Consider the following 27,817-nt stretch of genomic DNA (forward strand, 5'->3'; position numbering starts at 1 on the left):
GGAAGCCAATGTTCGCACTGTCTTTTTTCAGCAATATTCATATCCCTGGATTTCCACAACCCTTCTCCTTATTCATTTTGCATTAATTCCTTTCCTGGAACGAGCTTCTACAGTGCTAATACAATGTCATTCCCAAATATGGGATGTACAATCTCGTATCCATTCCCAAGTCAAAATGGAGATTCCACGTTTTTCTAACCCTGTCCATTGCTTTCATCTCTCGTTTTTTTCCCTTGGATGGCGTCCATTAATTTCCAGCCATCCTGACAATTCTCCAGAGCTGGGACCACAGGACCAGAGAATAGAAGGAGGCCAGTCGATCCCCATCAAGTCTGTGCTGGTTCCTTCAAAGATAGGTTTTGATTCAAGTTCCTGCAATCTTTCAATATGTATCCAATCCACACATTAAGAGCTACTTTAACTGTATAAGGAAGAAAGAGGCCAAAGTGAATGTAGGTCCCTTAGAGAATGAGGCTGGGAAATAATAATGGGCTATCAGGAAATGGCAGAAGACTAAATACATTGCATACATCTTCATAATAGATGATAATAACAGCATTCCAATCCTACTAAACAATCAAGGTGGGGCAGGTGGGGGTGGGGGGGGGGGGGGCAAGGAAATAGATACAATTACCATCACTACAGAACAAGTATGGAGAACAAGTACTAGGGAAACTAATTGGATTAAAAGTCAATTATGCCCTTGACCTGATGGGACATATCCCAAGAATGAAAGGAAGTAGCTACAGCAGTAGTGGATACACCCGTCATAATCTTCCAAGAACTCTTAGTTTCTGGGAAAGTCCCAGAGGACGGGAAACCATCTGAAAAATGTAGCATCCTTATTCAAAAAGGAAGAGAGATTTAAAAAAACACAGATATCTACAAGCCATTTAGCTTAACATCTGTTATTACGAAAATGATGCAGTCTATCATTAAGGGTGGAATAGCAGAGCAACTGGAAATACATTGTATCATGAGGCAGGATCAGCATGGCTTTATGAAGGGGAAATAGTGCCTGACAGATTTATTACAGTTCTTTGAGGAGGTATTAAGCAGAGCAGATAAAGGGAAAGCAGTGATATCGCACACCAGACTATTTAATAAATTAAGAGCCTATGTTGTTGGGAATTTTTGCTATAAATTTTGCTATGAACTCTGTGTCTTATAAACTTATTCTCCCCAATCACCTGATGAAGGAGCAGCACTCTGAAAGCTAGTGCTTCCAAATAAACCTGTTGGACTGTAACCTGGTGTTGTGTGCTTTTTAACTTTGTACACCCCAGTCCAACACCGGTGTCTCCAAATTGTGTTGTTGGGGATGGTAAATTGGAATGGATATTGGTTTTGCTAACTATTAAAAGACAGAGACTTGGAATAAAGAGGGCATTTTCAGAATGGCAGCCTGTAACTAGTGGTGTGTCACAGGGATCAGTGCTGGGCCTATAATAATTTACAATAATCAGTGACAGAAGTGAATGTACTATAGCCAGGTTTGCAGATGATACACAAATAGGTGGGAAGGGAAATAGTAATGACACAAAAAGTCAACAGAGGGATACAGACGAGTTAAGCAAATGGGCCAAACCGTGAAAGATGGAATATGACATAGGAAAATGTAAGGTGATGTACTTTGGCAGGAAGATCAGGGGAGCTGACTATTATTTAAATGGAGAAAGACTGTAGAAAGCTGTGGAACAGAAGGAATTTGGGAGTCCTCATTCATGAATCACAAAAAAGGTTAGCATCAAAGTGCAACTGGTAATAGGGAAGGCAAATGGAATGAAAGGGAATGAATGTAAAAGTAGGGAGATTTTGCTAAAAATATACAAGGCATGCATCAGGCAACAGCTGGAATACTGTCAACAGTTTATTTAAGGAAAGAAATACTGGCATTGGCTGCAGTCCAGAGAAGGTTCCTGATGAAGGGCTCTGGCCCGAAACGTCGAATTTCCTGTTCCTTGGATGCTGCCTAACCTGCTGTGCTTTAACCAGCAACACATTTTCAACTCCAGAGAAGGTTCACAAGGTTGATCCTGGCTATGGAGGGGTTTCCTCATGAGGAGGTGTTGAGTAGGTTGGGCTTGTAGTCATTTTAAGTAATTTAACAGGTGAGGTAAGGGTGGGCACCCCACCTTGCCTGAGTCTTGGCCAGAGCTCTGCAGTCTCAGACCTGCTGGGTCACTGCCATCTTGAATCTCGGGCTTGTAGTCATTGAGAGCTTAGGAGAATGAGAGATGACCTTATCAAAACCTACAAGATTCTTAGGGAGTTTGACAGGGTACATGCAGAAAGGTTGGTTCTCCTTGTGGATCAGAGGGCATAACCTCAGAATGAAGGGTCACCCATTTTCGACAGAGATGAGTAGACAGAGATGAGAATGATTTTCTCCTCTCTGAGGGGAGTGAATATGAGGAATTCTTTACTGCAGAGGGCTGTCAAGGCTGGGTCACTAAGTATATTCAATGCTGAGAAAGAGGGATTTTTAATCAGTAAGGGAATAAAGCAGGAAAGTTGAAGATTATCATGATCTCATTGAATGATGGAAAAGACTTGATGGGCTGAATAGTCTTTTTCTGCTCCAATGGTGTTAGAGGCAGGGTTCTAGCATGGATAGAAGCTTGGTTGTCTGGCAGAAAGCAGAGAGTGGGGCTAAAAGGGTTCCTTCTCAGGACAGCAGCTGGTGACAAGTGGTGTTCCGCAAGGGTTAGTGTTGGGACCACAACTTATTACTTTATACATTAACGATCTAGATGAAGGAACTGAGGGCCTTCTGGTTAAGTTTGCTGACAGTACAAAGATAGGTAGAGGGACAGGGAGCATTGAGGTGGTGGGGAGGCTGCAGAAGGATTTGGACAGGTTAGGAGAGTGGGCAAAGAAGTAGCAGACAGAGTACAGTGTGGGAAGGTGTGGGGTAATGCACTTTGGCAGGGAAAATAGGGGCATGGACTATTTTCTAAATGTGGAGAAAATTCAGAAAGTGCAGAGAGACTTGGGAGTTCCAATCCAGCATTTTCTCAATGTAAATTTGCAGGTCAAGTCAGTAGTTAGGAAAGCAAATGCAATGATGGCATTTACGTTGAGTGAACTCGAATACAAAAGCAGGGATGTACTTCTAAGGCTCTCTTAGGTTCTAGTCAGACCACATTTGGAGTATTCTGCACAGTTTTGGGTCCCATATCTCAGCAAGGATAACCAGGCCCCAGAGCGTGATCAGAGGAGGTTCACGAGAATGGTCCCAGGAATGAAAAGCTTAACATACAAGTTACATTTGAGGACTCTGGGTCTATACCCGATGGAGTTTAGAAGGATGAGGGGGAATCTAACTGAAACATGCAGAATACTGAATGGCCTGGACAGAGTAGATGTTGGGAAGGTGTTTCCATTGGTAGGAGAGAAGAGGACTCAAGGGCACAGCCTTAGAGTAAAGGGAAAACCTTTTAGAACAGAGATAAGGAGAAACCTCTTCAGCCAGAGAGTGGGGAATCTATGGAATTCATTGCCACAGAAGGCTGTGAAGGCTGAGTCATTGAGTACATTGAAAACTGAGATAGATAGGTTCTTGATTATCAAGGGGATCAAGGGTTACAGGGAGAAAGTGGGAGAACAGGGTTAAGAAACTTATCAGCCTAGGCTGAATTGTGAAACAGACTCGATGGACAGAATGGCCTAATTTCTGCTCCCTATGTTTTATGGTCTTCTATCTTATGGCCTTATGGTCTTTGGGAGCCTACAACTAAATATCTACCCCAGCGGGTATTCCAGCTCCAAACCATTTGTTATATTAAAAATAGTTAATCTTATGTCGCCTCCTTCATTTGTCGATCACTTTAAATCTTCCTGGAATTGTTACAGTGCAGAAGGAGGTCGCTCGGCCCATCGAACCTACACTGCTTCTTGCCACTTCAGCCAGTGGAAACAGTATCCTTTACTTACTGCACCACAACCCTTCACGGTTGTAAACCGCAGAATCAAAAATGCTTCTCAGCACGTTTCCCGTGCTCCTTGCCATTTTCAGAGCTAACTGGAATGATGCCCACGCAGTTGGCTCGTGTTAGACAGGATTCCCGTCTCTCCATTGTGATAGCCCCTGCTATATCACCATCCCCTGTTACCCTGAGGGGTTGAAGTCTCCGAGTCCTCCTGGATAACCCTCTTCGACGTTTCAACGGCATCGAATGCACAAGTTGGAGCAGGAGGAGGCCATTCAGCTTCTCAGCTGCTCGGGGGTGTTGTGACACATCTCTGGAGCAGCCGGGACTTGAACCTAGTTCTCCTGACTCAGAGGCTGCACCGCAAGAGCTCCCTCAGCCTTTTCAGTGCTTTTTAACTCCATTTCCCTGCCTTGCATCTGTATCGGTCAATATCCTAAACCTGTCCCAAGCGTTACCCTGAACGTGACTGCAGAACAGATCCTGGCCTCACTGGTGCTGTCTGTGTTACTGTTGCCGAGATTAACCCATACATTTGAGCTAATTAAAGAGAGGCTCTCAGAACTATTGCTGAAGGCAGTGGAAATGATAACAAGATATCAAGAACTAAGTAACGGTTGGAAAAGCCTGGGTATTTTTAATCAACCTGTTCAGACATGATGTGTCATACCCTGGGACAGGTGATACTTGAACGTGGAGTTTTTTGACGCAAGGACACCACAAGAGTCCAAAGGTCTCGATAAAACTTTACAACGTGAGGACAGTTATCAGTGACAATGCTACTGTAAACACATTGGGAAAGACTTTGTGTGATTGTGCTAAGCACGTGATACTGAGTCGACAGGCTATTTTCCATCTCTCTCACTTAACCCTATCACACAACATCAGGATCTGTGAATGATACCAAATTGGGTGTAAGTTGTGGCTTAGTCAGTAAACTACTTGACTACTTAAACTACTCTAATTGCACTCCGGAGACTAGACCACCACTGTTAGGCTAATACTCCCAGTGCAGTCCTGAGGGAGAGTCACACTGATAAAAGGGTTATATTGAATGAGTCATTAACCCCCGCCTGCCCTCTCTCACAGATGTAAAAGACCCCTTGGCTCTATCTGAAGAAGATCAGTTTACGTCCCCTGAAAACCAAACCATCCCTAGATCCACATCACTAAAATAAATTGTAGCTACCTCGCTGTGTGTGGGAACTTGCTGTGCAATGGATTGGTTACCCAGTTCCCTGCACTGTGTGTTTAGGATCTGGAATGCAAAACTGGAGAGTGAGGTCATAGAGTCATACAGCACGGACACAGACCCTTTGGCCCAACGTGTCCGTGCCGACCACCTTTCCCAAACTAAGTCAGTCCCATTTGCCTGCCTATGAGGGCCCACATCACTCTAAACCTTTCCTATTCATGCACCTACCCATGTGTCGTTTAAATGTGGAACTGTACCACTTCCTCTGACAGTACATTCTGCACACAATCCACCCTCTGTGTGAAAAAGGTGCCCCTCAGGTCCCTTTTTTTAAAGGAAAGATTCACTGAATGACAGGCTGGGGAGTGGGAGCAGTTCACTTGTTCTGTGGGCAATCTGTACGGATAGTATGGGCCTAATGGCCTCACTCTGTGATGTCAACGTTTATGATGGCAACAGTATCTACACTTCAAGATAATGAAAAATCGCCTTTGAGACGCCCTGAGGTCACGAAAGTTTGACTTTTCTTTTGGGATTAGCTCACCCACAGAGAAAACTGACCGACTGAACTCAGCTCAACTCAACTTCCAAAGCTATCCTGGGAGAGTGGCACAATTTATGGAACTGGACTCACAAACCAGAAGGAGAAATTGAGGACTGCAGATGCTCGAGATCAGAATCGAAAAGTACGGCGCTGGAAAAGCAGAGCAGACCAGGCAGCAGCCGAGGAGCAGGATGGTCGACATTTCGAGCATAAGCTTTTCATCAGGAATGTGCGCTTATGCTCGAAATGTCAACTCTCCTGCTCCTCGGCTGGCTGTGTTTTTCCAGCACCACACTTTACGACTCATAAACCAGAAGCCGGTATTCGTGATTGAGAGAGTGATGTTGGGTCCAGAATCCCTGCGGTGTGGAAGCTGGCCAGTTAGCCCACTGAGTCTACAACAGCTCTCCGACCAGCATCCCATCCAGACCCAAACCCCTCCCCGATCCCAGTAACCCTACATTTCCCACGGCTAATCCCCGGACTCTATGGGCAACTTGGCAAGGCCAGTCCACCTAACCTGCACATATTTGGACTGCTGGAGGAAACCGGAGCAAACCCACACAGAGACGGGGAGAACGTGTAAACTCCACACAGACGGTTGCCCGAGGCTGGAATCGAACCCAAGTCCCTGGCGCTGTGAGGCAGCAATGCTAACCACTCAGCCACCGTGCCGTGGCAGTTGGAAAATTTGAATGAAACACAGAGGAAAAACAAATAAATGTCACGAAATGTGACTGTTGTTCAAAAACAAATGCCAGGTTCACTCACGTCCTTAAGGGCTGGGAATCTGCCACCTGTAGCTGGTCTGGCATATTGATGAGGATTGATGCTTACCTAACCTTTGGAATGGCCTGGTCAAGTCATTCATGCACACAGAAGAAGGTGGCTCCACCAACCCTCTCAAGGACAATTTGAGATGGACAGTAAATGACAACAATGTCGATGAAGGGGGCGCTGTAACTCAGAGTGAGACCAATGCACCCCAAGGCCTTGTGAACACAAGCACATACCAATAAGAGTAGGCCACTCAACCCTTTGAGCTTGCCCCTCCATTCAACAATCATGATTGATCCAATTCTAACATTAATTCTACATTCCTGCACATCCCCAACAATCTTTCCCACACCTTGGTAATCAAGAATCTATTTCAGCCTTAAAAATATTTAAAGATTCTGCATTCACTTTTGAGGACGGGAATTCCAAAGACTTTAAAAACCCTCAAAAAAAGATTCCTCAACTCTATTTTCAATGGGTGCCCCTTAGTTTTAAATGATGACCCCCTAGGTGTAGATTCTCCCAAAAGAGGAAACATGCTTTCAACATTCACCTGGTGAAGTCCCCTGGGGATGTTACATGTTTCAATTGAGTTACCTCTGATTCTTTTAAATTCAGCAGGTTACAGGTCTAGTCTGTCTAGCCTTACCTCATAAGGCAATCCAATAATTTCAGGTGGTAGTCTAGTTTACCTTCTCAGAACTGCTTCCAACTCATGAACATCCTGCCATAAGTATAAGTACTGAACGCAGTAGTCCAGATGCAATCTCACACCAATGCTCATCATGTTTAACTAAAGCATAACCTTATTCTTATTTAAATTCCCCTTATAACAAAGCATAACACAAGCTTTCCTGATTACTTGTTGCTCCTGCATTCTAACCTGCTTTGTGATTTATACACTACGACACCCAGATCTCTCTGCATCTCAGAGCTCTGAAACCTCTCACCATTTTGATAATACGCTTCCTTTTTTATTCTTTCTGTCAAACTGACAATTGCACACATTCCCACATAATACTCCATTGGTGAGATCTTTGTCCACTCATATCTATCAGTGGGAGTCAGTTTGCAATGGGGAGTGTTTCCCAACAGTGTGGGTTGATTCCCATCACCGGTTGAGGTTACCATGATGGACTCTCCTTCTCAACCTTTGCCCTGTGGCTGAGGCAAGGTGACCCTCAGGTTAAACCACCACCAGTTGTCTCTCCCTCTCTCTCTCCCTCCCTCTTTAATGAGAGAGCAGCCCTATTGATCTTTGGGGCTGCAGTGACTTAAGAAGGATCTCTTTGTGGGTTCCATGTGTTTCCTCACAGCCCCCTTTCCTACCTATCTTTCCATCATCGGCCGATTACGTTTCAATACCCTTCGTCCATATCACTACATGAATTGTAAAGATTAGGCCCCAGCACCAAACACTGTGGCACACTACTCCTGATATCCTGACAGCCTGAAAAAGACCCATTCAATCCTCCTCTCTGCTTCTTGTTAGAAATATATTCCCCCTCCTACACCGTGAACTTGCATTTTCCGTAATAATCTTTGATGTAGCATCCTTATCAAATGTCTTCTGGAAATTGAATGACATATATCCACAGGTTTCCCTTTATCTATAGCACAAGTTACTTCCTCAAAAAACTTCAATGAGTTAAGTAAAAAGGATGAATTAAAAAGGTCTCTGACAAAACCACATAGGCTCTGCCTGATTACCTTGTACTTAACTTGGCTTGGTGGCCGAAGGGCCTGTTGCTCTGCTGCATTGTATTGTGTTCTCTAAGTGCCCGTTATAACATCTTTACTAAGAGCTTCTAACATTGACAGTTGTTAAGCTAACTGGCCTGTAGTTTGCTTTCTGCCTCCCTCCCTTTCTCACGAAAGGAATTTCCAATCTAAAGGAAACTTCCCTGAATCGAATCAATTAAAACCAACTTGCCAACTCTTTCACTAGCTACTTCTTTTAAGACCCCAGGATGATATCCATCAGGACCTGGGGACGTGTCAACTCGCAGTCCCAACAATTTATTCTGTACTACTTCCCTGGTAATTGTTAATTTCTTGAGTTTCTCCCTCACTTCCAATTGTTGATTTATAGTTATTTCCAGGATGTCCCTTCTATCCTCTCTAGTGGTCATGATTTGGAGATGCTGGTATTGGACTGGGGTGTACAAAGTTAAAAATCACACAACACCAGGGCATAGTCCAACAGGTTTAATTGGAAGCACTAGCTTTCGGAGCAACGCTCCTTCATCAGGTGATAGTCACCTGATGAAGGAGCGTCGCTCCGAAAGCTACTGTGCTTCCAATTAAACCTGTTGGACTATGCCCTGGTGTTGTGTGATTTTTAGCTTTATCCTCTCTAGTAAAGACACAAAATGTTCAATTCGTTTGCCACCACTTTATCTCCTATTACTAATTCCTGAGACTCATTTCTATAGGACGAACTTTGTTAACTTTGTTAACTCTTGTCTTTTTCAAATATCTGAAGAAACCTTTCCTCTTCATTTTTACTCTTTTGCAAATTTTCCCTTGTGCTCTAACTTTTCCCTCCTTTATTAACTTTTAAAAATAATTCTTTGCTTCTTTTTAGATTTAGTCCAATCTTCTAACCTGCCATGTATTGTTGCACAATTATTTATCTTTCTCCTTGAGTCTGAAACTGTCTTTGACTTTTCATTTAACGATAGATGGCTGATCTGTCCCTTAGAATTTATCTTATTTGTTGGAATGTATCTGTTTGGGGCTTTGTGGAATATCCCCTTGTGCGAGCTCAGCTTTCATCCTCTCTTGTTTGCCCCTGTTTAAAACCTTGAACCCTCACTTCCCTTGCTCAAACTGTATGTAAAATTCAGGCATATTATGGTCACAGTTACTCACTTTGAGACCAGCAATTAAACCTCTCTCATCTGCTTCCTGAATTTAGGTCATCCTCTCTATTGTGCTGACATCATCTTTAATTTACAGAGCCACTCCTCCATCCTATCCGAAGTTCCTCTCTTTCCTAAATGTCACATATCCTTCAATGTACAAAGTCCTAATCTCGATCAGCCTGCAGCCACAACTCAGTAACAGCCACTTAATCATCTCGCTATGTACTGCAGCTAATGAATGAAAATATTAAGCTTGGAACAACCCAGCAACTGTAGAAACCACTGAGTCGCAGCCTCACGCATGATCGTGGATGACTGTACCTGCTTCAGAGGTTTGGAAATGGATCCAGTCAGTGAATTCAGATTGTCCAACTTCATTGCTGCACATGAGTCTAACACCATAGGATGTGAAAGGCTTCAAGCCACTGATGACATATCTGTATGGTGGCACAATGAAGGTCCTCTCAAAGGAGATGTTGGATTTTGTCCGAGCGTCTACCTTGTTGGGATCAGAAACCTAACAAGAGACAGAGACAGATACACAAGTTCATATAATCTTGTTAGATTATAGTCAACTAATAAACGATTTCCAGTTCAGCAATGTTGGAAGGAATAGCAGGCTTATAGTGTATTTAGTTCACTCCAAAACTGCTCCACTCTAACTGACACCGTCTCACACTCTGTACCAGACCCTCCCTCACTGACACCGTCTCACACTCTGTACCAGTCCCTCCCTCACTGACACCGTCTCACACTCTGTACCAGTCCCTCCCTCACTGACACCGTCTCACACTCTGTACCAGTCCCTCCCTCACTGACACCGTCTCACACTCTGTACCAGTCCCTCCATCACTGACACCGTCTCACACTCTGTACCAGTCCCTCCCTCACTGACACCGTCTCACACTCTATACCAGTCCCTCCCTCACTGACACCGTCTCACAGTCTGTACCCGTCCCTCCCTCACTGACACCGTCTCACAGTCTGTACCAGTCCCTCCATCACTGACACCGTCTCACACTCTGTACCAGTCCCTCCCTCACTGACACTGTCTCACACTCTGTACCAGTCCCTCCATCACTGACACCGTCTCACACTCTGTACCAGTCCCTCCATCACTGACACCGTCTCACACTCTGTACCAGTCCCTCCATCACTGACACCGTCTCACACTCTGTACCAGTCCCTCCCTCACTGACACCATCTCACACTCTATACCAGTCCCTCCCTCACTGACACCGTCTCACACTCTGTACCAGTCCCTCCATCACTGACACCGTCTCACAGTCTGTACCAGTCCCTCCCTCACTGACACCGTCTCACAGTCTGTACCAGTCCCTCCCTCACTGACACCGTCTCACACTCTGTACCAGTCCCTCCCTCACTGACACCGTCTCACACTCTGTACCAGTCCCTCCCTCACTGACACCGTCTCACACTCTGTACCAGTCCCTCCATCACTGACACCGTCTCACACTCTGTACCAGTCCCTCCATCACTGACACCGTCTCACAGTCTGTACCAGTCCCTCCATCACTGACACCGTCTCACAGTCTGTACCAGTCCCTCCATCACTGACACTGTCTCACACTCTGCACCAGTGTGGGGGGGATGGGCTGACTAATCTCTGAACCTTCTCATGGTTTTGCCCCAAGCTGGCCAAGAACAGGTCCAGGCAGCGAGCCTAAGAGGGGCTCATCAGTTCTTTCTGCCCCTCTCTGGATTACATCTGCGCTCGAGTGTCCCTGAAACAGGCAATGCTGAGCGGTACGGTGGAGGCCTTTCATGAACAATGGGTGCTGGGGGGGCTTGGAGGGCATCATCAGGCTGAGTAATGAAATTTTGACTAGCGCAAGTTGCCTTGTGATTTTTTTTTAAAGTCTGTGCTTGTTCTCGGCTTTGTACCTGGAAAGGGGCTACCTTTATTTATCGTTTGTATTGATTTTGGATCCCAGGAAGAGCCAAAGGGGGCTTTTATTTAAACTCCAGACCATCCCTATCCCAGAAATGTTTGATGGTGGGGGGGCGGAAGGGAAGATTTATTTTCAGTTAAAATGCGCAGAGGAGCCTGCCTGTGCATTTTGAAACGTTTGTTGTCCCTGTCCCTGGATGGGGACAGAGCAACAATTTGATTTTAATTGTGTCAAAGACAGTTTATTTTACATTTTAGCTCCTTGTGGTCCCTGCCCTAGGAATGAATGGTGGGGTCATAGTCAAGGGAGAACCAAATGTTTGTGTGTTTATTTACTTACTTTTATTTCTCTTCAAGTAACAGAGAGCTCATTTTTGTTTAGGAAAGTCGAGTTAACTTCTCTTTCAAACGAGTAGTGCGCGTGCCCTTTACTCTGTACTTCACCCAGTGCTGTCCCTGTCTGGGAGTGTCTGATGGGGGCAGTGTTGGGGGAGTCTTGGCTTTTTCTGTTTCTATCTCTGGTTTAAAAGAAGTAGAGGTTTGCTTTTTGGACTGGAGGCCTGTGACCAGTGCAAGGGTTCACTGCTTTTTGTCACCTATAGGAATGATTCAGATGTAAATGTAGGAAGAATGGTTACTAAGTTTGCCAATTACACCAAGAAAGTTGGTGAAGTGGACAGTGAAGAATATATTCTCAGAGTACAATGGGACCTTGATTAGATGGGCCAACGGGTTGAGGTGTGGAAAATGGAGTGTTCTATGACTCTTTATTGAATGGTTAAGCTCGATGGAAGGGCTGAATGACTTACTGGTGCTCCTATTTTCTCTACCTCCTAGCATTTTCTGAAGCGAATTCAGGGAGAAACTAATCAGTTTTGGTATTGAGAGAACTCAGACATCACAAGCATAACAAGGGTGTTGGTTCGAGAAAGAAAAGCTACATGGAAAAGGATGCACCATCTATGGCTAACGAACCAAGGTGAGGAAAGAGTTGGATCGAGGTAAAAGATTAAAAATGCTGGGAACCTCAGTGGTAAACCAGGAGAAAACATTAGAAATCTATAAAGGATGGCTAAAACAAAATAGAACATTAAGTGGTTAAGGTCTATCCTGTTCCTAAAATATAACATATTATACAAACAGGAGGTCTGGTTAATAAAAAGCAATATAAACTCGTGAATAATATAATTAAATACTTCACAAAACTCATTCAGAATGGCAGAACAGGTGATGCGTCAAGACTGTAGTATATGGGAGCTCCTGGATGTCGTTATGATCCAGGCAAACGTGTCTGTGGTTGATGTTGGAAGGCTGAGCAGCTTTGGGTCCGGGTTTATGAGCTAGAGGCTGAACGACAGACACCGGCATTATGTAGGGGGAGAGATCCCTGGATCTTTGTACGAGGAGGCAGCCACACCAGTGAGGATGGGACAGGATCTGCTGTGTGGTCGGGACAGAAGAGTAGGGCAGGTTAGGGAACCCAGAGGTGCAGCACAGTCAGGCTCTGCAATAGTCCGATAGCTTTAAGGTTTTTTGAGCGTGTCTGGATGAGATTCGGGACTGCGGGATGGATGTACAAACTGGCTATGGCACTGTGGTACAGATGTGGGGAGCAGCAAGGAATGCAGTAGTATTGGTAGGTGATAATATAGTGATGGGGATTGGCTATGTTACAATCATAGAACCCCTATAGTGTGGAAGCAGACCATTCAACCCATTGAATTCAACCAACCCTCCAGACAGCATCCCACCCAGAACCACCCCCTGTAATTCTGCATCTCCCATGGTTAATCCACCCAGCCTGCACATGTCTGGATACTTTGAGGCAATTTAGGCCAATCCACCTAACGTGCACATCTTTGGACCGTGGGAGGAAACCGGAGCAGCCAGAGGGAACCCACGCAGACACAGGGAGGCAACGGAGAGCAAGGGTCGAGGCAACTGTGTTGCCTTCCTGATGCCAGGGTCTGGGAGCGGTCCACCTGTTGTGCTTCACGTTGATACCAATGGTCTAGGTTGAGGGGCTCCGCATACCGAGCATGTCAAACGCAACACGAAATGCAAAGCAACACTGCAGCATTTACAAGCTCTGGATCATTAGCTCAGTCTTGTGCAAGTTGGCGCAGGGTTCTTCAAATTAAAAGAGATGAAAGTGTAGCTCAAACCCTGGTATGAGAGAAGTGGATTCCAATTCAGGGACAAGAGCAGGATGTCCCTTTGGGACAATCGACACTTGATCTTACAAACCACAGAAATCAGGGAAAGTGAGAATATACTAAGCTAGCATGGGTGAGGGAATGATGTGGGGTATCTCAAAGAATAGACACAAGGTCAGAGAGGAGAACAGGATTGTGGAAAACCAGGGTTAGAGATGGCAGGAAGGAGCAGAGAGGGAAAACAAACCTCAGAGTACACCAACAAGCAAGATTATAAAGAAAACAGAAAGGCAAAACTATCGGAATGCACCTGGCATTCACGACAAAATAAACAGATACTAGGTGTCACTGCAGAAGCTCCTGACCCCTGACCTGTCCAAGAGCTTCCCGTGTGAGGTTAGACCCTGCTCCTTTGAGGAGCAGCAGCTGCAGCTGGGTTTTTAACTCCAAGCCAACAGCAGCTTCCCCACTCGGCAGGCTCGGAGCGGGGAGAACGTGGGCGCCGACGCTCAGGAGGCCACAACTGCAGCTGCACTCCCACACCGCGGCAGAAGAAACACTGCCTGCCTGAAAATCCGACAGAGGCAAAGGGCTGGCGGGTTGGAAAATCCTTGTTCCCGAGCCCAAATGAGTGATTGATGAGCTGTTGCCCAGGTTATGGACTGAATGTTCTAAAAGAGGCAAGCAGGCAGGGGGCCATTTTGAAGCTGGCGACATTGGAGGTGCACCTCCAAGTGTCAGGCAGTGGGAGGCGCTGCGAGGCTCCTCGCAAGTGACAGTAAAGTGAGTCCAATGTGTTATCAGAGGTTACAGATTCTCTGAACTTAATGGCACTAAATCAAAGCGCTATTAAACAGGGCAGCGTTGAATGACATTTCTAAAAGACTACTAATAACCCCAGTGAGAATCAAACAGGAATTTGTTCATGACGACCTCTGATGCACCATAATAATTCTGTAATTCTGTTGCTCGGGGGGTGGGGGGGAGGTAGCAATGTGGAACTCATTACCACAGGGAGTGAATAGGTTTAAGGGGGAAACAAGTAAAAAATTCAAAGGAGTCTGGAGTGTCAGGATATTTTGAGTAAACTTTGACAAAGCGAGCTGGGAGTAAAGTTGGCGACATGATGGCACAGTGGTTAGCACTGCTGCCTCACAGCGATAGGGACCAGGGTTCAATTCCCACCTCGGGGGACTGTCTGTGTGGAGTTTGCACGTTCTCCCCGTGTCTGTGTGGGTTTGCTCCAGTTTCCTCCCACAGTCCAAAGATGTGCAGGACAGGTGAATTGGCCATGCTAAATTGCCCATAGTGTTAGGTGCATTAGTCAGGCGGAAATAGAGGGGGGTGGGTTTCTCTTCGGAGGGTCGGTGTGGACTTGTTGGGCCGAAGGGCCGGTTTCCACGCTGTAAGGAATCTAATCTAATCTTATGTTCACATCAACTGGTTGCTCTGAATGGTTGTGGTGTTTTTTATTTAATCCGCACCGTTCTATGTAAAGAAGGGATCAGCTTGCTTTCTAACTCGCCCTGATCTTAACTCTGTGTCAGCAGGTGACATTTGAAGGTGTTAAAATCTTGCCCATTACGTCCAAAGAGCACCAGTTTTATCTGAACTCCGCTGCGGGGGAGTGCCTGAACGTACCTGAGCCGTGCAGTTCTGCAGCTTCGAGAAGCCATCGAAGGTGACAATCCAACTGATGCTGGCATTGGTGGCAGTCGCGTTGCTAACTCTCACCTTGGTGGGCTTGGCTGGCAGGACTGAACAAGAAACAACAGTTAGCGCACAGCAAGAGGCCAGGAATGGGCCTCGGATCGTGGTGCCAATGCAATTCCCCTGCCCGGCGAGGGTATCGTGTGGGTAATGTCGGTCCAACCACAGGGGCCCCCCAGAACAGGCTCTACCCAATACTCCCCATCCAGGATGGGTCTGCTCATTGGATTGAAAACGACAGAACGAGAGTGAATTATCGCTGCGTGTGCTTGGAAATCACGCAGCACCTCACCCTTCGGTGCGACTGTCCTCGAAACACATCAGGCAGCCTGAAGGACCACGACGGGCTGAACTGCGCACTGTTACCAAGACAGCCTCCCCCCAAACAGTGCAGTGTCCCCTTAAGGAGGGACAGGCAGCAACGGTCTCCAATTAAAAACACATTACCCACAGTCCCCCCCACTCACAAAGCAACAGCGAAAGGTTCTCTCGCTTAAATAGGGAAGGGGGGGAGAAAGTGGCAAAGTGCGGGGGGGGGGAGAAAGGGACGAGGGGTGGGGGGGCAGAAAGGGGTGGGAGAGAAAGGGGTGAGGGGTGGGGGAGAGATAGAGGGGTGGGAGGAGAGAAAGAGATGGGGGGAGAAAGAGGTGGAGAGTGAGAGAGGTGGGGGAGAGAAAGAGGCGAGGGGTGGGGGGAGAAAGAAGGGTAGGGGAGAAAGAGGCGAGGGGTGGGGGTAAGAGAAAGAGGGTGGGGGGAGAAAGAGGTGAGGGGTGGGGGGAGAGACAGAGGAGTGGGGGAAAGAAAGAGGGGTGGGGGAGAGAAAGAGGTGGGGGGAAAGAGGGGTGGGAGGGAGAAAGAGGTGAGGGGAGGGGGGAGAGAAAGAGGGGCGGGCGGAGAGAAAGAGGGTGGGGAGGGGAGAAAGTGGTGGCGGGGGGAAAGAGGTGGGGAGTGAGAGAGGTTGGGGGGAAAAAGAGGCGAGGGGTGGGGGGAGAAACAGAGGGGTGGGGAGGGGAGAAAGAGGGATGGGGGTGAAAGAGGCAAGGGGTGGGTGGGTGGGGGGTGGAGGGGAGAGAGAAAGAGGAACATCTTAAAGGAACAAAGCGTTGAATGGAGTCAGTTCCAGAACTGAGGGCGGGAAGGCCACAGCCTGGAAAGGTGAGACCCATTAAAGTTGGGGAGGGGGTTTGGAGAGATTACACAGATAGGGAAGGGCAGGGAGGTCCCAATTTAAAATTCAGGCATTGTCAGAGTGGGAACCAATGTAACCCCGAGAGTACAGGCTGACAGGTAAACACAGCACTCACTGCCAGTCTGGAGATGGGAGGTAACAAGGGGATTTGATGAGCTCAGTTGTACGAAGGGTGGTTCAGGAGGGCACTGGAATAAGGAGCGGAGGGCGGATAAAGAGTTTGACAGGCAGGAATTGCAGGCGGTGCCATTGTGGACTGACCTTTGACCTTGATGCTAGCTGTCCTGGAAACGGCTACACCCTTCGAGTTGCGTGCTTCACAAGTGAAGGTGGTCGGTCTTTCAATTCCTGCGGGCGGAGAGGGCACACAGACAGGGCGTTACGCTCAACGATTAAAAGACCTTCGCCCAATCCCATCCCACGTCCACAACCGAAGAGACAAAGGGAGGGAGAAGCTGGCCGTGGGTTGGTTTTGTGCCAGGGACAGACTGAGATACCACGGTAAATCAGGAAAGTCTGGGAAGTGGCCACTTCCAGCTAAGGCTGAGGCTGAAGTAGGCCTATACGGTCAGCATGAGAGGAACAGGAGAGGTCTACGCCAGCTGCTCTGCCTGTCGTCCGACCATGGCTGTTGTGACCTCGACTGCATTTGAACCCTTTTCCTCCGCCTCCTTCGATACCTCAACAATACCAAAACCCATTCACCTCAGTCTATGAGTCTCCAGTTAAGCCCCCGGCAGCCATATTGTTTTTGTGGGAAGTGACCCGGAAAGATGTTGTGAAACTTGAAAGGGTTCAGAAAAGATTTACAAGGATGCTGCCAAGTTTGGAGGATCTGAGCTAGAGGGAGAGGCTGGATAGAGTGGGACTGTTTTCCCTGGAGCGTCGGAGGCTGAGGGGTGACCCTATAGGGGTTTATAAAATCATGAGGGGCATGGATAGGGTAAATAGACAAAGTATTTTCTCTGAGTGGGGGGGGGGGGGGAGTCCAGAACTAGAGGGCATAGGTTTAAGGTGAGAGGGGGAAAAATTTAAAAGGGACCTAAGGGGCAACTTTTTCACGCAGAGGGTGGTACGTGTATGGAATGAGCTGCCAGACGAAGTGGTGGAGGCTGGTACAATTGCAACATTTAAGAGACATTTGGATGGGAATATGAATAGGAAAGGGTTTGGAGGGATATGGGCCGGGTGCTGGCAGGTGGGACTGGATTGGGTTGGGATATCTGGTCGGCATGGACGGGTTGGACCGAAGGGTCTGTCTCCGTGCTGTACATCTCTATGACTCTCAGATTTCTACCACCCTCTACACGAGGAATTCTTTCCTGATGTGACTTCTGGATGGGCTGTTTCTATCGTTCGCTCTTACACTGGCAAGTTCAACAGGGGAATCGAGAGCCTCTGGGCAAATGGAGGCCCCAGGCTGGATTACCCACACTCACAGATAGGCATAATATGGGCCACTGCAGGCCACAGTCAACAAGTTCTGTTTCAAATAGTGGTCTCTCAACATGGAGAGCGAGTGGATCCATTATTCGATATAGAAACCGTCTGAACCCCTCGGTTAGATTCCAGTCTGCAGCTCACTCTCTGGTATCTATTATTCCATAATATAAACCTTCTGAATTCCTGGATTAGACTTCAATCTGTAACTCACTCACAGGTATCCATTATTCTATACAGAATCCATCCGAACCCCTCAAATAGATTCCAGTCTGTGTGCGTACCCTGTTATATGAACTGTTTGCATGGAATTAAATTGCGTGTGTGTTTGTTCACGCTGAAGTCTGTCTCTGAGCCTTGCATAGCATGTTCAGATCTCCAGGCACATGTGGATGCTGCAAATCGTAGTGTTCTGGCAATAAGGCCCTGGGGCCAGCAGTGACAAGAAACCTTCCTCCAAACGCATTGAGCTTTGGCAGCTCTGTCAGAAGGAATGTGGCTGGCAGGGGGACTGGGTGGTGGCCAGGCGGGAGAGGAAGCTGCTGACAGCTGCTTGGCGTCAAAAAAAAATGTAGATCAGCAAATATATTCACGAAGCAGTTCACAAACGAGCAGCTACGCGAGCTGTAACCTGCTGGCTTCGAGCTGAAGCACTCTCGGAGCATGTTAATCTCATCGGCTCTCAGTGGGGCAAGTGGACGGACGAGGAACTCCTGCTGACTTCAGGAAAGGGAATTGATTGGAAAGTACAATTGGTGCCACATCAGGCGGGCAGCACTGGCATTTCTTAACAGCCCTCGTCACCACAAAACCCACATCCTCGGCCACAGAGGAACACCCCCCCACTCCCCATAACCCAGCGAGGATGGTACCCTGGGTGAACAGTGCCCGACACTGCCAAACGTCTTACTGCCAGAATACACAGCAAAATGCCAACAGCTCCGAACACGCAATTGCTTATTCATTTTGGTGACACGGGTGGGTTCCAATCCCTGCCCAGGACAATCTTAGGGGAAGGGAGGTATTGATTGAAGAATGCCCAGTGACCCAGCCATAAATCCCATTCCGACAGCAAAGAACAGTGCAGCAATGCTGTCATCAACTGCTGTTCAAGGGATCTGAGAGATGATTCCAATGCAATCATCAAATTTCATCCAAACAGCCCAACAGTTTAACACCGCGTTCCCCCAAGAGTGTCGGAAGCCAATGCTGGGATACACGAACAGTTACACACAATGATACACTGGGACTGGACTCAACTCACTGTGAGGAAGTAAAATATCAACATGGTGACCTCCCCAGGCTAATATCAACACAGTCACAGTTAGAGTGATCAATGCAGTGACAGACTCCTGGTGGGAAAGTTCACGATCGCGACAGTGAAAAACACCCAACGAGACTGGTCACAATCAATGCAGAGTCAAACTCCCAGTTGGACAGTTCACTGTTGATACAGAGACAAACTCCCAGTGAGACAGTTCACGATCGATACAGAGACAAACTCCCAGTGAGACAGTTCACTATCGATACAAAGACAAACTCCCAATGAGACAGTTCACGATCGATACAGAGACAAACTCCCAGTGAGACAGTTCACTATCGATACAAAGACAAACACCGAAAGAGACAGTTCACGATCGATACAGAGACAAACTCCCAGTGAGACAGTTCACTATCGATACAAAGACAAACACCGAAAGAGACAGTGCACTATCGATACAGAGACAGACTCCCAGTGAGACAGTTCACTATCGATACAGTGACAAACACCCAGAGGAACTGTTCACGAGCGATAGAGACAAACTCCCACTGAGAGAGTTCACTATCGAGAAAGAGACAAACTCTCAGAGAGACAGTTCACTATCGATACAAAGACAAACACCCAGAGAGAAAGTTACGATCGATACAGAGACAAACTCCCAGTGAGAAAGTTCACTATCGATACAGAGACAAACTCCCAGTCAGAAAGTTCACTATCGATACAAAGACAAGCTCCCAGTGAGAAAGTTCACTATCGATACAGAGACATACTCCCAGTGAGACAGTTCACTATCGATACAAAGATAAACACCGAAAGAGACAGTTCATTTTCGATACAGAGACACATTCCCAGTGAGAAAGTTCACTATCGATACAGAGACAAACTCCCAGTCAGAAAGTTCACTATCGATACAAAGACAAGCTCCCAGTGAGAAAGTTCACTATCGATACAGAGACATACTCCCAGTGAGACAGTTCACTATCGATACAAAGATAAACACCGAAAGAGACAGTTCATTTTCGATACAGAGACACATTCCCAGTGAGACAGTTCACTGTCGATATACTGACAAACTCCCAGTGAGACAGTTCACGATCGATACAGAGACAAACTCCCAGTGAGACAGTTCACTATCGATACAGAGACACATTCCCAGTGAGACAGTTCACAATCGATACAGAGACAAACACCCAGTGAGATAGATCTCTGTCGAAACAGAGACAAACTCCCAGAGAGATAGTTAACGATCGATACACAGACAAACTCCCAGTGAGACAGTTCACTATCGATACAGAGACAAACTCCCAGTGAGACAGCACACTATCGTTACAGTGACAAATACCCAGAGGGACAGTTCACGGTCGATACAGAGACAAACTCCCAGTGAGACACTTCACAATCGATACAGAGACAAACACCCAGTGAGACAGTTCACTATCGATATAGTGACAAATACCCAGAGAGACAGTTCACGATCGTTACAGAGACAAACTCCCAGTGAGACAGTTCGCTATCGATATAGTGACAAACTCCCAGTGAGAAAGTTCACTATTGATAGAAAGACAAACACCGAAAGAGACAGTTCATTTTCGATACAGAGACACACTCCCAGTGAGAAAGTTCACTGTCGATATAGTGACAAACTCCCAGTGAGACAGTTCACTATCCATACATTCACAATCTCCCAATAACACAATCCACTATCGATACAGAGACAAACTCCCAGTGAGACACTTCACGATCAATACAGCCACAAACTCCCAGTGAGACAGCTCACTATCGATACAGAGACAAACTCCCAGTGACACAGTTCACGATCGATACAAAGACAAACACCGAAAGAGACAGTTCACTATAGATACAGAGACACACTCCCAGTGAGACAGTTCATTATCGAAACAGAGACACACTCCCAGTGAGACAGTTCACTGTCGATATAGTGACAAACACCTGGTGAGACAGTTCACGATCAATGCAGAGACAAACTCCCATTGAGACAGTTCACAATCAATACAGAGACAAACTCCCAGTGAGACAGTTCACTATCGATACAAAGACAAACACCGAAAGAGACAGTTCACTATAGATACAGAGACACACTCCCAGTGAGATAGTTAACGATCGAAACACAGACAAACTCCCAGTGAGACAGTTCACTGTCGATATAGTGACAAACTCCCAATAAGACAATCCACTATCGATACAGAGACACACTCCCAGTGAGGCAGTTCACGATCGATACAGAGACAAACTCCCAGTGAGGCAGTTCACGATCGATACAGAGACACACTCCCAGTGAGATAGTTTACGATCGATACAGAGACACACTCCCAGTGAGGCAGTTCACGATCGATACAGAGACAAACTCCCAGTGAGACAGTTCACGATCGATACAGAGACAAACTCCCAATGAGACAGTTCACTATCGATACAGAGACACATTCCCAGTGAGACAGTTCACTATCGATACAGAGACAAACACCCAGTGAGATAGTTCTCTGTCGAAACAGAGACAAACTCCCAGAGAGATAGTTCACGATCGATACAGAGACAAACTCCCAGTGAGACAGTTCACTCACAATACAGAGACAAACTCCCAGTGAGACAGTTCACTGTCGATACAGAGACAAACTCCCAGTGAGGAACTTCACAATCGATACAGAGACAAACTCCCAGTGAGATAGTTCACGATCGATACAGAAACAAATTTCCAGTGAGACAGTTCCCTATCGATACAGAGACACACTCCCAATGAGACAGTTCACTATCGATACAGTGACAAACTCCCAATGGGACAGTTCACGATCGATACAGTGACAAACTCCCAGTGAGACAGTTCACGATCAATACAGAGACAAACTCCCAGTGAGACACTTCACGATCGATACAGAGGCACACTCCCAGTGAGGCAGTTCACGATCGATACAGAGACACATTCCCAGTGAGACAGTTCACTATCGATACAGAGACAAACTCCCAGTGAGACAGCTCACGATCGATACAGAGACAAACACCCAGTGAGACAGTTCACTATCGATATAGTGACAAATACCCAGAGGGACAGTTCACGATCGATACAGAGACAAACTCCCAGTGAGACAGTTCGCTATCGATATAGTGACAAACTCCCAGTGAGAAAGTTCACTATTGATAGAAAGACAAACACCGAAAGAGACAGTTCATTTTCGATACAGAGACACACTCCCAGTGAGAAAGTTCACTGTTGATATAGTGACAAACTCCCAGTGAGACAGTTCACTATCCATACATTCACAATCTCCCAATAACACAATCCACTATCGATACAGAGACAAACTCCCAGTGAGACACTTCACGATCAATACAGCCACAAACTCCCAGTGAGACAGCTCACTATCGATACAGAGACAAACTCCCAGTGACACAGTTCACGATCGATACAAAGACAAACACCGAAAGAGACAGTTCACTATAGATACAGAGACACACTCCCAGTGAGACAGTTCACTATCGATACAGAGACAAACTCCCAGTGAGACAGCACACTATCGTTACAGTGACAAATACCCAGAGGGACAGTTCACGGTCGATACAGAGACAAACTCCCAGTGAGACAGCTCACTATCGTTATAGTGACAAATACCCAGAGGGACAGTTCACGATCGGTAGAGACAAACTCCCAGTGAGACAGTATACTATCGATACAAAGACAAACACCCAGAGAAACAGTTCACAATCGATACAGAGACAAACTCCCAGTGAGACAGTTCCCTATCGATACAAAGACAAACACCGAAAGAGACAGTTCACTATCGATACAGAGACACACTCCCAGTGAGACAGTTCACTATCGATACAGAGACAAACTCTCAGTGAGACAGTCCACTATCGATACAGAGACAAACTCCCAGAGGGACAGTTCACTATGGATACAAAGACAAACACCGAAAGAGACAGTTCATTTTCGATACAGAGACACATTCCCAGTGAGACAGTTCACAATCGATACAGAGACAAACTCCCAGTGAGAAAGTTCACTATCGATACAGAGACACACTCCTAATGAGACAGTTCACTGTCGATATAGTGACAAACTCCCAGTGAGACAGTTCACTGTCGATATAGTGACGAACTCCCAGTGAGACAGTTCACTCACAATACAGAGACAAACTCCCAGTGAGACAGTTCACTGTCGATACAGAGACAAATGCACAGTGAGAAACTTCACAATCGATACAGAGACAAACTCCCAGTGAGATAGTTCACGATCGATACAGAAACAAATTTCCAGTGAGACAGTTCCCTATCGATACAGAGACACACTCCCAATGGGACAGTTCACGATCGATACAGAGACAAACTCCCAGTGAGACAGTTCACGATCAATACAGAGACAAACTCCCAGTGAGACACTTCACGATCAATACAGAGACAAACTCCCAGTGAGACAGTTCACAATCGATACAGAGACACATTCCCAGTGAGACAATTCACTATCGATACAGAGACAAACTCCCAGTGAGACAGTTCACTATCGATATAGTGACATACTCCCAGTGAGAAAGTTCATTATTGATAGAAAGACAAACACCGAAAGAGACAGTTCATTTTCGATACAGAGACACACTCCCAGTGAGAAAGTTCACTGTCGATATAGTGACAAACTCCCAGTGAGACAGTTCACTATCCATACATTCACAAACTCCCAATAAGACAATCCACTATCGATACAGAGACAAACTCCCAGTGAGACACTTCACGATCAATACAGCCACAAACTACCAGTGAGACAGCTCACTATCGATACAGAGACAAACTCCCAGTGACACAGTTCACGATCGATACAAAGACAAACACCGAAAGAGACAGTTCACTATAGATACAGAGACACACTCCCAGTGAGACAGTTCATTATCGAAACAGAGACACACTCCCAGTGAGACAGTTCACTGTCGATATAGTGACAAACACCTGGTGAGACAGTTCACGATCAATGCAGAGACAAACTCCCATTGAGACAGTTCACGATCTATACAGAGACAAACTCCCAGTGAGACAGTTCACTATCGATACAAAGACAAACACCGAAAGAGACAGTTCACTATCGATACAGAGACACATACCCAGTGAGAAAGTTCACTATCGATACAGAGACAAACTCCCAGTGAGACAGTTCACTATCGATACAGAGACAAACTCCCAGAGAGACAGTTCCACGATCGATACAGTGACAAACACCCAGAGGGACAGTTCACGATCGATACAGAGACAAACTTCCAGTGAGACTGTTCACTATCAATACACAGACAAACTCCCAGTGAGACAGTTCACTGTCGATACAGAGACAAACTCCCAATGAGACAGTTCACTATCGATACATTCACAATCTCCCAATAAGACAATCCACTATCGATACAGAGACAAACTCCGAGTGAGACAGTTCACTATCGATACAGAGACAAACTCCCAGTGAGACAGTTCACTATCGATACAGAGACAAACACCCAATGAGACTGTTCACTATCGATACAGAGACAAACTCCTAGTGAGACACTTCACAATCGATACAGAGACAAACTCCCAGTGAGACACTTCACGATCGATACAGAGACACACTCCCAGTGAGGCAGTTCACGATCGATACAGAGACAAACTCCCAGTGAGGCAGTTCACGATCGATACAGAGACACACTCCCAGTGAGATAGTTCACGATCGATACAGAGACACACTCCCAGTGAGGCAGTTCACGATCGATACAGAGACAAAATCCCAGTGAAACACTTCACGATCGATACAGAGACAAACTCCCAATGAGACAGTTCACTATCGATACAGAGACACATTCCCAGTGAGACAGTTCACTATCGATACAGAGACAAACACCCAGTGAGATAGTTCTCTGTCGAAACAGAGACAAACTCCCAGAGAGATAGTTAACGATCGAAACACAGACAAACTCCCAGTGAGACAGTTCACTGTCGATATAGTGACAAACTCCCAGTGAGACAGTTCACTATCGATACAGTGACAAACTCCCAGTGAGACAGTTCGCTATCGATATAGTGACATACTCCCAGTGAGAAAGTTCATTATTGATAGAAAGACAAACACCGAAAGAGACAGTTCATTTTCGATACAGAGACACACTCCCAGTGAGACAGTTCACTGTCGATATAGTGACAAACTCCCAATAAGACAATCCACTATCGATACAGAGACAAACTCCCAGTGAGACACTTCACGATCAATACAGCCACAAACTCCCAGTGAGACAGCTCACTATCGATACAGAGACAAACTCCCAGTGACACAGTTCACGATCGATACAAAGACAAACACCGAAAGAGACAGTTCACTATAGATACAGAGACACACTCCCAGTGAGACAGTTCATTATCGAAACAGAGACACACTCCCAGTGAGACAGTTCACTGTCGATATAGTGACAAACACCTGGTGAGACAGTTCACGATCAATGCAGAGACAAACTCCCAGTGAGACAGTTCACTATCGATACAAAGACAAACACCGAAAGAGACAGTTCACTATCGATACAGAGACACACACCCAGTGAGAAAGTTCACTATCGATACAGAGACAAACTCCCAGTGAGACAGTTCACTATCGATACAGAGACAAACTCCCAGAGAGACAGTTCCACGATCGATACAGTGACAAACACCCAGAGGGACAGTTCACGATCGATAGAGACAAACTCCCAGTGAGACAGATCACGATCGATACAGAGACAAACTTCCAGAGAGACAGTTAACGATCGAAACACAGACAAACTCCCAGTGAGACAGTTCGCTATCGATATAGTGACATACTCCCAGTGAGAAAGTTCATTATTGATAGAAAGACAAACACCGAAAGAGACAGTTCATTTTCGATACAGAGACACACTCCCAGTGAGAAAGTTCACTGTCGATATAGTGACAAACTCCCAGTGAGACAGTTCACTATCCATACATTCACAATCTCCCAATAAGACAATCCACTATCGATACAGAGACAAACTCCCAGTGACACACTTCACGATCAATACAGCCACAAACTCCCAGTGAGACAGATCACTATCGATACAGAGACAAACTCCCAGTGACACAGTTCACGATCGATACAAAGACAAACACCGAAAGAGACAGTTCACTATAGATACAGAGACACACTCCCAGTGAGACAGTTCATTATCGAAACAGAGACACACTCCCAGTGAGACAGTTCACTGTCGATATAGTGACAAACACCTGGTGAGACAGTTCACGATCAATGCAGAGACAAACTCCCATTGAGACAGTTCACGATCAATACAGAGACAAACTCCCAGTGAGACAGTTCACTATCGATACAAAGACAAACACCGAAAGAGACAGTTCACTATCGATACAGAGACACATACCCAGTGAGAAAGTTCACTATCGATACAGAGACAAACTCCCAGTGAGACAGTTCACTATCGATACAGAGACAAACTCCCAGAGAGACAGTTCCACGATCGATACAGTGACAAACACCCAGAGGGACAGTTCACGATCGATACAGAGACAAACTTCCAGTGAGACTGTTCACTATCAATACACAGACAAACTCCCAGTGAGACAGTTCACTGTCGATACAGAGACAAACTCCCAATGAGACAGTTCACTATCGATACATTCACAATCTCCCAATAAGACAATCCACTATCGATACAGAGACAAACTCCGAGTGAGACAGTTCACTATCGATACAGAGACAAACTCCCAGTGAGACAGTTCACTATCGATACAGAGACAAACACCCAATGAGACTGTTCACTATCGATACAGAGACAAACTCCTAGTGAGACACTTCACAATCGATACAGAGACAAACTCCCAGTAAGACACTTCACGATCGATACAGAGACACACTCCCAGTGAGGCAGTTCACGATCGATACAGAGACAAACTCCCAGTGAGGCAGTTCACGATCGATACAGAGACACACTCCCAGTGAGGCAGTTCACGATCGATACAGAGACAAACACCCAGTGAGATAGTTCTCTGTCGAAACAGAGACAAACTCCCAGAGAGATAGTTAACGATCGAAACACAGACAAACTCCCAGTGAGACAGTTCACTGTCGATATAGTGACAAACTCCCAGTGAGACAGTTCACTATCGATACAGTGACAAACTCCCAGTGAGACAGTTCGCTATCGATATAGTGACATACTCCCAGTGAGAAAGTTCATTATTGATAGAAAGACAAACACCGAAAGAGACAGTTCATTTTCGATACAGAGACACACTCCCAGTGAGACAGATCACGATCGATACAGAGACAAACTTCCAGTGAGACTGTTCACTATCAATACACAGACAAACTCCCAATGAGACAGTTCACTATCGATACATTCACAATCTCCCAATAAGACAATCCACTATCGATACAGAGACAAACTCCGAGTGAGACAGTTCACTATCGATACAGAGACAAACTCCCAGTGAGACAGTTCACTATCGATACAAAGACAAACACCGAAAGAGACAGTTCACTATCGATACAGAGACACACACCCAGTGAGAAAGTTCACTATCGATACAGAGACAAACTCCCAGTGAGACAGTTCACTATCGATACAGAGACAAACTCCCAGAGAGACAGTTCCACGATCGATACAGAGACAAACTCCCAGTGAGACAGTTCACTATCGATACAAAGACAATCTCCCAGTGAGACAGTTCACTATCGAAACAGAGACAAACTCCCAGTGAGACAGTTCACTACCCATACATTCACAATCTACCAATAAGACAATCCACTATCGATACAGAGACAAACTCCCAGTGAGACACTTCACGATCAATACAGCCACAAACTCCCAGTG

At 46.1% G+C, this 27,817-nt stretch overlaps 1 protein-coding gene across 3 annotated transcripts in view; it reads right to left on the minus strand.

Annotated features, from left to right (window-relative positions):
* tyro3 (TYRO3 protein tyrosine kinase) overlaps positions 1 to 27,817 on the minus strand; it is a 136,271-nt gene that overhangs the window by 46,092 nt on the left and 62,362 nt on the right. For all 3 annotated transcript variants that reach the window (XM_060828316.1, XM_060828315.1, XM_060828317.1), the window contains 3 exons: positions 16,544 to 16,630; positions 15,025 to 15,140; positions 9,637 to 9,832 (listed from right to left, as the gene is read on the minus strand). In XM_060828316.1, the coding sequence (XP_060684299.1) occupies positions 9,637 to 9,832; positions 15,025 to 15,140; positions 16,544 to 16,630 (399 nt within the window). The remainder of the gene's footprint in view (positions 1 to 9,636; positions 9,833 to 15,024; positions 15,141 to 16,543; positions 16,631 to 27,817) is intronic.

The sequence above is a fragment of the Hemiscyllium ocellatum genome, chromosome 8, assembly GCF_020745735.1.
Source record: "Hemiscyllium ocellatum isolate sHemOce1 chromosome 8, sHemOce1.pat.X.cur, whole genome shotgun sequence".
Classification (NCBI taxonomy): Eukaryota; Metazoa; Chordata; class Chondrichthyes; order Orectolobiformes; family Hemiscylliidae; genus Hemiscyllium; species Hemiscyllium ocellatum.